The 13653-nt window shown below is 32.0% G+C and overlaps 1 protein-coding gene across 2 annotated transcripts; it reads right to left on the bottom strand.

Annotated features, from left to right (window-relative positions):
• Nucleotides 1-4020: 4020 nt before the first annotated feature.
• Nucleotides 4021-10717, bottom strand: LOC132600814 (uncharacterized). Of its 2 annotated transcripts, none has more exons than XM_060314214.1 (5): nucleotides 10177-10717; nucleotides 7843-8031; nucleotides 7243-7353; nucleotides 6293-6747; nucleotides 4021-4687 (listed from the first exon to the last, which is right to left on the bottom strand). In XM_060314214.1, exons 1-5 carry the CDS (start codon nucleotides 10673-10675, stop codon nucleotides 4061-4063), a joined length of 1881 nt encoding a protein of 626 aa, XP_060170197.1. In that variant the 5' UTR covers nucleotides 10676-10717; the 3' UTR covers nucleotides 4021-4060. The 2 variants fall into 2 exon arrangements, with proteins under 2 accessions (XP_060170197.1, XP_060170198.1); XM_060314215.1 differs by having other exon boundaries at nucleotides 7972-8031.
• Between the last annotated feature and the right edge of the window lie 2936 nt (nucleotides 10718-13653).

Here is a 13653-nt window from a genome sequence, read left to right as displayed (position 1 = left end):
ATTAGATCACCGGATCAACAGAATCCAAATCCACGAGTGGATATGTATTCACGATTGGTCGAGGAGCGGTGTCTTGGAAGTCATCCAAACAGACATGTATTGCTCGCTCTACAACGGAGTCTGTGTTCAGACATCTAGACAAAGCCGGTGAAGAAGCTAAATGGCTCAGGAATTTCTTAGAAGATATTCTTTTCTGGCCCAAAACTGTGGCACCTATATACATACATTGCGATAACCAAGCAATAATAGGAAAGACAGGTAGCGTTATGTATAACGGTAAATCTCGTCACATACGATGGATACACAATACCGCTCGACAACTACTCTTTAGTGGAGTTATCACAGTTGACTATGTACAGTCAAGAGATAACGTGTCGGATCCACTTACAAAAGGCCTAACTAGAGAGGCGGTTGAAAGATCATCGAGGGGAATGGGTTTAAGGCCTAGGACAAGTCATCATGACGGTAACTCTATCTAGTAGACTGGAGATCCGAAAAGCTAGGTTCCAAGAGATCAAACAAAGTTATGAATGACGATTCAACATTGTCAAATAACTCAACTTATTGTCATGATGAAGACAATGTTCAAAAACAAGGATAAATTATTAAGGCTTTTTAATAAGTTAATAAAGCTTATGCTTTTTAATGGCTTCTAAATTTGGCAGGCATGCCCAGATAGTGTATCTACGGGATAACACGTTTAGGAATTACCTATGTGGGTATGAAGTGTAAGCCGCTTCAAGGAGTATGTTAGGTAAAGGCCCATGCTCTACGCACTCATGAAACCAAGCGGTGTTCATGGCTGAAACGAACACAACAGTGAGAACCAAATATGGTTAAAGGGTTAATTGTATGACATGTGGTTGTCTAGGTATACACCAAAGTTCGACGATATCAAATCTATTGATTGACCGAGTATATCCGACATATGTTCATTACGAAAAGTTCAAAGGGAAACCTACTTATCCAGATGCAATTAATCCTTGCTTACGGATCATACAGTTTTTCATACATGCATATTTTTCGTCATATAGCCATTCCCCATTCATGTGGGGGATTGTTGAACCTAGCTAATGAATAAGCTAGCTAAGTGGGTGTGAATGAGAAATGGAGAGAAAAAAAAATGGAGGCAAAATTAAAATTTAGAGAAGTAACTAATCCAAGGGAAAATTTCATGGAGAAATAACTTTTCTAAGTGCTCTTTCTCCCACATTGGTGTTAGAAAGTAACATTTGTGTACTTATATATAGAAGCACTTTGTCTAGCTCTTAAAGAGTTGAGAAAGAGGGATTCACGTCGTCGTCGTCGCTCGGCTCGCCTTCGGATTCGGAGTTATTTTTTTAATTTTGCGGAATATTTTCCCTAATAGAAATATTTCTTATTTTCGGAAAAAGGCATGGCCTTTCCGAACAGACACCATGCATGTTCAGAAAAGGTATTTCACTGGCTATAAATACAGAGGCAATGCCTCATTTTTCAATTACTGAAATTTTCAAAAATAAAATCTGCATTCTAGCATTCTGCATGTTTCCTACAAAACAAAACTAAGTCAGTGTCTTGTGTGATTCGTTGCCATTTTTGAGTTCGCTTGAATTCAAAGGCGTTTGAGGTACCGCTACATCTTTGATAGGTTTATCCGTTTTATCCTGGGAGGAAGTAATCCTTAACCTCGAGTACTTGAGGGGATTAAATTCCTTAAGGCCACACAGTGAATTATGTGGACTCGGATATTTAGTTTCTGAATATTTTTATCGTTTCCAGTTTCTGGTTTACTGTTTTCGTCATTTTCTCTTCTCGTTTATTGAGATATTGTTTCAGTGTTTGAACCTTCTTTTACTAACGTCATTTGTTGTTTTGAGCACAGTCTGGATAACACATGAACTAGTAGTTCTCTACAGTAAGCCTAATTTGGTAATTTGGAAAATAAAATAAATAACTTGCTATAACAAGTTAAAATACACTAAAAACTTAAAAATTAATTACACATATATAAGTTAAATCTTATCATGTTGGAAAAGTATTGGATCCATCTCATATTATTTTGATTCAGACTGTACAACTAAGGCCTCATTTGTTTCCATTAAGATTAAGACGTCTGAATCTGAATACGCATCTGAATATTAAGATGTGCATCAAGATTAAGAGTTATGAATTTGAATATGCATCTGAATATTAAGATGTTGTTTATAGATCTAAACACTGAATGATTAAGACTGTTTGTTTTCAATATCTGAATATGTAAAATTTATCTTTTTAAACATACTAAATATAAAATTCAAATAAAATTAGGAATTAAGCATTATATCAATAAGATACTAAAAAAATCTCAATTCAGCAAAATAAAATTGAAACAATAATATTTCAAAGATATAAATGAATATTTTATATTTGAAAAATAATTTGAACTATTGCATATGCATTCATCCTTCCGAGAAAGACAATTGGAACTGCATATGCATTCATCCTTCTGAAACACCTTTTCCATAGTAGTAAACATACAAATTAAGCATTTAAAGCTTACACAAACACCAAGCCTTAAATGGACTAAATAATATCATTCTTATAGGATTTATATGTAATCTCAGGATAATACGTGCCTCGGTTTTTCTCAGTCCTATTTACTGTAGATTTACCCAGTGCATAGAATAAATAAATTGAACCTTTTTTGCAGAAATATTCACGTTCTTCTACCGGTTAATAGGTCATCAAGTGGGTAAAGATATTAGATATGTAGGATTCAAACAATTGCAGAATTACTTTAACAAAGATTTCTGGCAATAAAAAATTCTTGGTAAAGAAGCTGTAAGCCGAAGAAGAATGCGAATTTCACAAAATAATAAGCAAATTACTTGTAAAGATTTAAAACGTTACCCGTTCAAGAGGCAAAAAAATTGGTTGCCAATTGATAGTTGGAGAGGGAGAGGGAATAGTGAAATTGTTTTGCACAGAAGAAGAAACACAGCGTGAAAGTTTGGCTGAGAAAAAGCAATATATAGTTTAAGAGTCTGAATTGTGTTAAGACTTTGTTACAGATCTGGTTCATTCAGATCTATTCAGACCCATTAAGAGATTTTTAAGAGGGACAAAACAAATGCACTTAATGGGCTAGATTTGAATGATTCACATTCAGACGTAAAAAACAAACGCACTTAATGACTGAGATCTGAATGATTAAGATTCAGATCTCCATTAAGTGCAAACAAATGAGACCTAAGCGAGAGTTTGCCATACGAGGAGGAACCGATTACCATAATGGATAGCCAGGTGAGAGGTTGCGTTCCAATGAAATTGCCTCAAGAAAGATTGTTTCGAAGAACCACTTGGGTGAGAAAGCTATTTGGTTGGTTGGGGAGGTCACACAAGCACAATATCTCTATATTTTGTATTGGACAGGTATTTTACGCTTTAATTTTGTAATTGAATTTCTAAAGAAGGGGAAAGTGTAATCCTCCAACTGGCTATATTCTTGTTATGAAATTGATACTTTACATGTGTTTATATATGAATTTTTGGTTTTAAATTATGTTTGAATGTTAAAGTTGATATGAGTTTTATTGAATGTACGTTATGATTAAGTTTGGTTGGGTTCATAGTTGATTGGAACGAGTTGGAGCATAAAACCTGAAAAATATTACTGGTGTTGGTGATAACTTGAGGTTAATAATTAGCTAATATTTTTTTTATATTTATGGCAAACAAAATAAGTAACTATTTTGATTAGGCTGATTAGTATCTAACCATTATTATAATAGTCATTTATCTAAAAAATAACAATATGATGCATAGTTTCCAAGGTTGACTTTTTAAGATGGAATTACAGTTTTTTTTTTCCCACCATCCTCCTATTGAAACATAGCTATGGGACTAGGAGCAAAAAAACCTGCTATGCTTTCTCTTTACAAAAATAAATAAGTAATGAAGCAATAAATGCAAATTATAAAAACCTTGGAAACTACTTCCTGTATCCCTTTTACATGAAAAAAAATCCCTTAAATATCTCATAGCACAATATAGGTAGTCTAACTGAAATATCATATTATAAAACATAAAATATTGTAACTCACAATACATGTTTATTTCTTTTATAAAGAACCGAATAACGAATGAAATAATACACATAATCAAAGACGAAATATGATACGTCTAGGACTATTAAAGTCATATACCATCCAAGACATAATAGAAGAAAAATTAGCCACCAGACATCTTTGTTCTTGAATATATTCTCAACATTAAGGGCTTGAACGCATCCCAGAACTGTGAATGCTGTGGCGTAATACACAGAAATTATGACGGTGCAAAACTTCACCGGCAGACAAATATAAAAATCATCTGAGTCAAACTTGGAGAGAAGTATTGAAACCAAAGTCCCCATGGTGAATACTGAATCATAAAGAGCTGAACCTAAGAAAAACATCAACATCCATAATTCTGAATGTTGTTTTTGCTTGAGGAGAATAGGTATTCCAGTTTTCTCATCAAAACCTCCAGGGACTGTAAAAACCGCAGCAAAATTGATCGTGCAGAGAAGAGTGGATAGAATGAGAGCTGCACCTGCTAAATCTTTGATATATCTCTGTGCTTCTTTACATACCTCTGAGTGTTTTTTATCGAATAACTCATTTGCAGTCTTGCCATCATTGTCTTTCACCGTCCATAAACGTGGATGAACACAATGTTTTACACGCTTCAAAAAAAATTGTATTCATTATAAGTGGCAAAGGTATAATTTGAGAAACAACTAAAACGGTCATGCAACTATTTCAAAAACATTAAGGTGGTATGCTATTAGAATAGATAAGAATGTTCGTCACTTATACAACAATTTTGTTTTTTGTTATATGAAGATGAATATGTACAACAAGTTCTTATTATGTTCATCTAAATGAATTTTGTTTTTTAAGCGTAAGAAGCTATATGCAATTATTAGAGGTCCAGATATATGTAGTCTTTTTTATGCTATGCCAGCTGATATAAAGGGCAATGGACGACTATCAACAAAGAGATTCTATTTGATTAACTGCCTTCGTACACAAGTCACAACTGAAAATTCTGTTCGCAATTAAACAACATAGGTACACGTAATCATGAGTTTGTGGTTTCATGACAAAGCAATTATTTCTACTAGAGAGACACAAGAAATTTTATCCATTTAACTAAATATCAATGCACAACCTTCCTAACACCTGGCTCATGCAACATGTTTCTCTCGGAAATCAAACTCATGACTTTGGCTTTGATACCACTTGTGAGGATCAAGCGCTTAGCATCATGCCAAAAACTATAGCTGATAGCAAGGACGCAACTTTATTTCTTAACTAAGTCCACCAAGCAAGTGCCATGTTCGATCATGCCTCTGACCCGGGCCACCCCATCCTCCTAGCGGACTTTGTCATAGGTAGGACGATGGCGTTACCAACAAAAATTTACACTTTTTTCTTTAATTTTCATAGAAATCCTCAACCATATATTTAATAAGTTTAACTAAATAGAATCAATGCTCATCATTTTTAGAAATTGTTAAGATCAACCTTCCTAACACCTGCCTCATGCAACATGTTTCTCTCAGAAATCAAATTCATGACTTTGTCTTTGATACCACTTATGAGGATCAAGCGCTTAGCATCATGCCAAAAACTATAGCTGATAGCAAAGTCGTAGCTTTATTTCTTAACTAAACCCAGCAAACAAGCATCATGTTTGATCATGCCTCCGATCTGGGCCGCCCTAGCCTCCTCGCGGGCATTACCTAGGCAGGACGTTGGCGTTACCCAACAGAAATTTACACTTTTTTCTTTAATTTTTATAGAAATCCTCAACCATATATTTAATAAGTTTAACTAAATAGAATCAATGCTCATCATATTTAGAAATTGTTAAGATCAACCTTCCTAACACCTGCCTCATGCAACATGTTTCTCTTGGAGGTCAAACTCATGTCTTTGGCTTTGATACCACTTGTGAGGATCAAGCGCTTAGCATCATGCCAAAACCTATAGCTGATAGCAAGGGCACAACTTTATTTCTTAACTAAGCCCACCAAACAAACGTCATGTTCGATCATGCCTCCTATTCGGGCCGCCCAGCCTCCTCGCAGGCCTTGCCATAGGCAGGACGTTGGCATTACCCAACAGATATTTACACTTTTTTCTTTAATTTTTATAGAAAAACTTAACTATATTCTTAATAATATATTGTGATGTTTTAAATGCTCGTACTTATTAATATGTGATAAAGCGCGTACCAAAATTAGTACTTGTATATATAGTATAATAAGAGCAAAAGAAAATACCTTAAACCAGAGAACACCCCATGCCATGAGTATCAATGTTTTGTAACCCCTTATTTTTTCAGCTGGTTCCTCTGTAGAAAATTTGAATGGGGATCCAACATTTGTTGCAAAATGCATTATGGTCTTTCCTTGTTGATTGGTATCAGTAAGCAATCTATCTTTGTGAGATACTTTTTTCAGAAAGAGATCAAATAGCGACCTGTTTTTCCGCTCTACTGCAATATGCAGTATATTATTCCCGTCTTCATCTACGGTTTCTACCGTTTGAGGGTAATTTTTTATTATTTCCTCGACTAACTCATTTATACCAAGTTTTGTTGCCTCTATCAGTGGATTTTTCACACAATTGGCATTGAAGCTCCAATCTTCTGCCCTGATCAATCTTCTTGCTAATGTTAGTGCAAGAATATGCTTTTGCTTTTCATCATCAATTACTCCCAACCATGTAAAATTACCTAGATAAGCAAGAGGTGAAAAAAATGAGAGTCAAAAGAGGACATAGGTTCAAATGGGGATCACAATGCATGTATTATTATGCACGAATTAGTGATACAAAAACTATAATTCAAGAATTATTTTTTATTAGATGTCTAGTAAAAATCATGTGTGTTTACTTTTTGCTGAACCCTTGTTTTTCTTTAATACAAGGACATTTTTTGTCATATTAGTTGTGTAATCATGTATTACTAATATGTGTATTTGTATTTCACATTCGATTGTGCATGAAATAATATATAGATTCTTGCAAAATTTATGTATGCGAAATATAGTCATTATGAGGAAAAGTAAATTGACGACTAAACAAGTACTCCTAAGTAATAGTTGCGCTGAAATTTATACAGAAATTGCTCTCCTAATTCAACCAACCAAAACAAGCCCTAATGAACAATAATATGGATATATTATAGTAATTAACATGTGTCTATATTGTTTACACTGAGATTCCATACCTAGTAGGAAGTTAACAAATGAAGACCTTTTTTTAACGAGGACATCTATAGTAGTCTCTGGATCCTCCAAGTTGTTGTTAGGTTTGGACTCTTCAAACTCTGCTGGTATGCCTGTTCCATTCTCAAGAAGAGAAACAAGTTATATGTTTTTTCGATTAATGGCCCAGTTTAAAAAATTCCAAAATATGTTTATTTGAAAAATGTTTTTAAGTGTTTTTAGAAAAAAGTACTTTTAGAGATCTAATAACGGAAATGTGTTTGACTAATTAATTTAAAAAAAACTTTGGCCATTGTTATTCTTGGCCAAGCTTATAAAAGGTGTCTCCGGAGAAAAACTATTTTTTTAAAAAAAAAAAACTTATGCTACTACTTAAAAAACACTTACTCCTATTTTATTTTATTTTTCTAAAATTTTGGCCAAACACCTCAACTATCTAAAATAATTATTTCTTTTAAGAAAAAAAAGCTCCTGAAATCTTGAAATCTGGGCCAAACAGACTAGTAAAGCTAAAACTACTATTTAAGACTTTTGTGAAGTATTTTATTTTTAACAAAGATATATATTATAATACTTTTTTAATAATTTTGGAAAGTACTTACAGAAATACATAAAGATTTCAAGGGCCTGCGTAGGAAGAAAAGAGGTAGTGCCAATTTGTTCGACTGTATAGATGGATCCACTCTTAAAAGATAAATGCTTTGTGGCCAATAGATTTAATGCTGTCATACCCTCTCCGTCACGTTTCCTGGCTAATTCTGGATATATTTTCAGCAAATGTAATGCAAAGTCTGTTTCTCGTTTCATGCAAAAAAAAAAAAAAACAATTGTCATATTGTATAACCTTGATTGTCACAATTTAGTCAAGACTATCAATTCAAAATTACGATCCAGTTCTTTTTGTTAATACTGTTTCACTTTTGTCACCTACAATGCAAAGAATTTACACTATCATGTTGCTTAAAAATCTACCAGTATAAGTCATATCATGTAACATGTGCGTGTGGTCTGGTAAAGTGCAAATTTTGGTAACAATGTTATAAGCTTATAGCATGTAACAATACATCGACTATGTACAAAATCATTTGATTACCCTATCAATGTACAGTCAAACCTCTCTATAACAGCATTATTAATTGGGTCCGAAATTTTTCAGCTGTTATAGAAGATGGTTGTTATACACCTATAACAACATTGACAATTAAATAATATTTCGCTGTTATAGGCAAAAAAGATACATAAAATCTAATTTTTAGTTTTAATTGCCAAATTCTAAGCTTAATTACACTTTATATAACGAAGGAAAATCGTTTAATGATGAATATATATATATATATATATATATATATAATTTTCTTTATTGTAATAGTTTATTAAATGATCAAATATTTGGTCCAAATCTCTACACTTATTATTGGTAATTATAGATATTCCATTTTTATAAAGATGGTTAATTATTATATTACCATATAAAGAAGATAGCTGTTATATGGGGGGTAATTTTACAAAGAGCGTACTGTTATAAAGTTGGTTGTTGCTGTTATAAGTGAAATGCTGTTATAGAAAAGTAAAATATAACATAAAAAATCGATTCCGAAAAAAGCTAACTGTTATAGAGAGATGATGTTATATGCGGCTGCTATAGAGAAGTCTGACGGTATATTACTCATTCAAGATGAGATAGGATGTAAATCACCCTTGCTTGAAACCGGAGGTACACTGAATATAGTATATTAAATTTGCCAATCAGTACACTCAAGAAAATGTGGAAAATAAAAAAAATTGCACCAAGCTAAAGCCATATCACAGGAAACCTATTAATTATACGTATATTGTATACGAGAAATGGTACAATATTGGAAAAGTATTATAAATTGTCATATCACTTAAAAGATATCTATCGGTAATACTCCATAAAAAAATAAAAATAAAAAGGATTTGTGATCTTGAAAATAAAGAAGATTACATGTTACAATAGGTAAAAATGACGATAGTATAAAAATTCTCTATATATCCTCTATATATACATAAGTTAGATTCAAATAATTATAAGTAACTGTTCACAATAAATGAATGTCGAAGAGTCACACTACAACATTGAACATATACATGTATCTATAAATACATTATAGCTAAATATAAAAATTTCTATAATATACAATGATTTATTTTCGTACCCGAGAATTCGTAGCTATACATGCATATATAATGTTGAAGTGAGTATTATAAATATATTTGTATAAAGAAGATATATGTAGCTAATCTTTTAGAAAAAGAGAGATTTATGATCTTGATAATAGAAAAGATTAAATATTACAATAAGTAAAGGTGATCGATCAATCGTATACCAGTTCTCTTGACACTATGTACATATGTTAGAACTCAAATAGTTATAAGTAGGATAATTTATGTAAACAACTATAGTTTTTAGGCTTCTAACCAACCGTAGCTACTGTTTTTATAGTTACAATTCGTAGCTATGTTTTACCTGTTTCGCATATATTTGATTGCATTCAAATACACAGTTCAAAAAATACAATCGACCAAATACATTGTATATAGATCAATTGAACAATACATACAGTCAAATACTCTACTTTGTCAAAATACAGTCAGCCAAATACATATGTATATAGATCAGTCAAACCACATTTACAACCAAATACATCTAGTTTGCCTGAAAATATCAGTCAGCCAAATATATATAGTCAAATTTTGAAACTGTGTATTTGAACACACTCGGATAAACGCGAAACAAGTAAAACATAGCTACGCATTGTAATTACAAAATATCTTATAGCTATGATTTGTAATAAAATTAAAATGAAGTTATTATATTTAAATATCTCTTATATGTTAGTTACACTATGTAAAAATTCTTTATAAGTAACTATTCATAATAAATGAAGGCGGGAGAGTACATCATGATGACTTACAATAACACTCGTGAGTTACGGCCGCATGAAGTACGGTGCTTCCATCATTCCTCATCATAGTAAATTCATCACTAATCTCATTCCCAGTCAACAAAGTGAATACTTCTTTTTCTCCATTCATAGCCGCAACATAAATTGGCGTCTCTCCCTTACTATTCCTCTCCAAAACAAGTCCACTCTCCAAACTTAACATTATTTTCACAATTTGTCTTCGGCCGAACCTAGCAGCTTCATGCAGAGCCGTATTTCCATTATTATTTTTAGTTCTCAAGTCTTCACTACTCAATGACCCTTCCTCGATAAGTGATTTTAGCGCAATCGTGTTCTGATGTACAGCGAGAAAATGGAGAATTGTGTCGCCGCGATTATTGATCGGCGATACAACTTCTTCTCTCCAAAAATCGAGTAAAATTTTGAGCGACTTTTGGTCATTACATTTTGCTGCTGTGTAAGCTGCAGATTCGCGATGACTTGTTGAAGTGTTGCAGTTTCTTCCCATTATAACTAACTAAAGTATTTTAATATGGTTACTGACTCTATTTCTTTCAGATGAATCAAGAATAAATTACGATATTTGGTTAATCCTATATATAAGTATATGGTCATTTGGAATAAAACATTAATTCTACTGCAAGCAAGATTCGGAATATTATTTGCTTTAAATATTTTTATGGTTACTGACTCTGCTACTTTCAGATGAATCATGAATAAATTACTATATTTGGTTTAAACATATAAATAAGTGTAGTCATTTGGAATAAAATATTAATTCTACTGCAAGCAAGATTAATTAGGAATATTATCTGCTGCAAGCAAGATTATTTAGGAATATTATTTGCTTTAAATGTTAATGTCTTCTCGTTGAAACACAGAATAAGATTTAAGTATAGTGCAAGCAAATTCGGGACTCCTCACTCCGTGTTACACGATTTGGAGTATGGTGGTTGAACTATTTACTCTTTGATATAGTTTGACTAGGCGCGGAGTTTAAGAAATAAAAGAAAACTTTTGATCTAAAATAAATCATAAATATTTGAGAGGTTGCAAATCATTTTATTAGGGGTAAAAAAAGAAGTTTTAAGTTAAATTATTTCTAAATATAAAAATGTATTATTCTTTTTAGGACAGACTAAAAAGGAAAGTCTATCACATAAATTGGGACATAGGGAGTAATTTTTAGCGTGAATTTGAATATAAAATCTTTAAGTTTTTTTGAAATAAAATTTTCATATTCATTAACTACATGAAAGTACTATAAGTCAGAATAATTAACAATTTAAAGTATTTAAAAGCATGAGAAAAAACACACTCAAAGGAAAAACTCCCTTAACTCTCCTAATTGTAACTGAGTCACATAAAGTGGGATAGAGAATATTATTTTCTTTGAAAGTAAATATTAGTCTTCTCATTGGAATAACATTAACTCGACATCCTATTCAAGCATATTATGTGAAAATTATTTGATACACATAAAAATAACTGAAATTCATATAAATTAATATTCAACAAGATCCAAAATAGATAACAGATACAATATGTGATTGTATATTAAGTTCAAAACAGCCGCAGCACCAACAATGAAATCAATCAAAAACTAATGGTCAGACAGTGACAGTCATTATCAAAATCAATGCACGAGGCTCATCGACATTATATTAACAGAGGGCCATATATTCTTCTCCTTTTTTCACCTCTCGCCACTTGGTAATACTCTTGACATTAATCAACCTCAATTTGAGTATATATGTGTGCGCGCTATAATATTAATGAAATTAAGACAGTAAAGAAAAATAATCAGTCTTTCACCTGGACAAATATATAACTCCAATAGGTCTACTAATGCTATGATATTCTAAGGTAAGGGTTCAAATAAATTTAAGGGAAGATATTAAACATCTTTTATAATCCGTATAAGCACGACCCTATCATATTTTAATTAAATAAAAGATGGAATGAGCAAATTGTTCGTGGAAAAAACTGATTCCTTCTTGATTAATTATAGGCTGTAGTAAACCTACTTTTGACAAACAAGACTTCAGTATCCTTCTGATTAGTTCCAGATGCAATTCCTAAGCTTTCACGCAAAGCATATAAACTTGACAATTATGCAAATAAAGCAAGCAAATAAACACTTAAATACAGGTGATTAAATTACCAATACTAATGCTTTATAATAGTAAAATAATCAGGATCTACATATGCGTTATGACTAGGCAACCTAATACTAACATTTTCTAATTACGGGCAATGCTTACTCATATATAGTTAACGAAATGACAACTCTCAAGGTATGCCTTGTTAGAAATTCTCAATTTAGTGGACCCTCATTTTTAATATAATTGTACATAGATTGCTATCAATTAAAGACGCCCATTTTTCTAATCTAATAAAGTGTTATTTTATTGGGCAATATATAAATCTTATGTTATAAGGTATGTATTTTATATGTGTAGAAACCTAATTAACTTTTCAGTTATAATTAATGGGTTTATAACTGAAGAGTTGCACTTTTCTGAAAGGTTACATTTGAAGAGTTATTTCTCTTCTGAAGAGGTACCTCACTATTATATATTAGTTGCGGTCCCTAAGTCTGTTACTGATTTTCTTTTCCTCTCTGCCCCATTAAAAGAAGTGTCATAAAGAAAGTAACAAGACTTAGAAGATTATGACTTCGTTCTATCGATTTTTACAATGAATTGATTGAGGTAAGTGTCCTTACTATTATTCTTCTAAATTTATACCACTGTCTAATGATTTACTTACGATCTTGCGTGGAGTGTATAAAGTTTTCTAACAAGTGGCATCAGAGCAAGGTCTTGTTAGATCATTAGACGTGATATTTAATTTTTTGGAGTCAAATTTAGTGTTTTGGTTGGGTGGCTGTATAATACCAAAGTAAAATCCCGGTGTTCATGATATTTTTCCGCAAAGAGGCATTTGGTTCGGCTCCTTTAAAGAACAATTTTGGGGCAGATTTTGCCGTTCTTTTGTTAGACCAATATGTTTTAAAATTATTTATCGAAAGGAACTAAAAAAATGTAGATTTGGAATTCTGTTGTTTGAACATTTGGGATATATACGTTGCCTGATAGATCATTTACGTGGCAATACTTAAAGTATTTATTAAAAAAATCAAAAGAAAAAGTGTTTGCCATTGTAACCAAAATTTGTCTGCCACATATGGTTTTTTATTACAAAATGCTATTAAAGTGATTGGTGGTGCCCATTATTATTATGTTGGTTTGCTTATAAATTGTTCAATCGTGTATATGTGATACACCACCGATCTTCGATTTTTCAGTTAAGACATGATCGTTGGTGTTATTGTTTGAATCAAAATGTGATCAATTATATCATTCTCTTAGAGCATTGTATTCCTTGTCCAATTTGTAACAAATTACAATTTTTAAATTTGATTTCCTATATTATGCAATAGATGCAGTTTGGTTCTCATTTGTGTATGCATATTTGTTTTAA

This window comes from Lycium barbarum, chromosome 6 (assembly GCF_019175385.1).
Source record: "Lycium barbarum isolate Lr01 chromosome 6, ASM1917538v2, whole genome shotgun sequence".
Lineage (NCBI taxonomy): Eukaryota > Viridiplantae > Streptophyta > Magnoliopsida > Solanales > Solanaceae > Lycium > Lycium barbarum.
This window is presented reverse-complemented; position numbering and strand designations above follow the sequence as displayed.

Excerpts from the sequence above, each read along its gene's own strand:
- LOC132600814 (XM_060314214.1), bottom strand. The coding sequence starts at position 10,675 with ATGGGAAGAAACTGCAACACTTCAACAAGTCATCGCGAATCTGCAGCT. Across the intron at positions 6,748-7,242 it reads ATTTGTTAACTTCCTACTAG|GTAATTTTACATGGTTGGGA; the intron begins GTATGGAATCTC and ends TTGCTTATCTAG. Across the intron at positions 4,688-6,292 it reads GGGGTGTTCTCTGGTTTAAG|CGTGTAAAACATTGTGTTCA; the intron begins GTATTTTCTTTT and ends TTTTTTTTGAAG.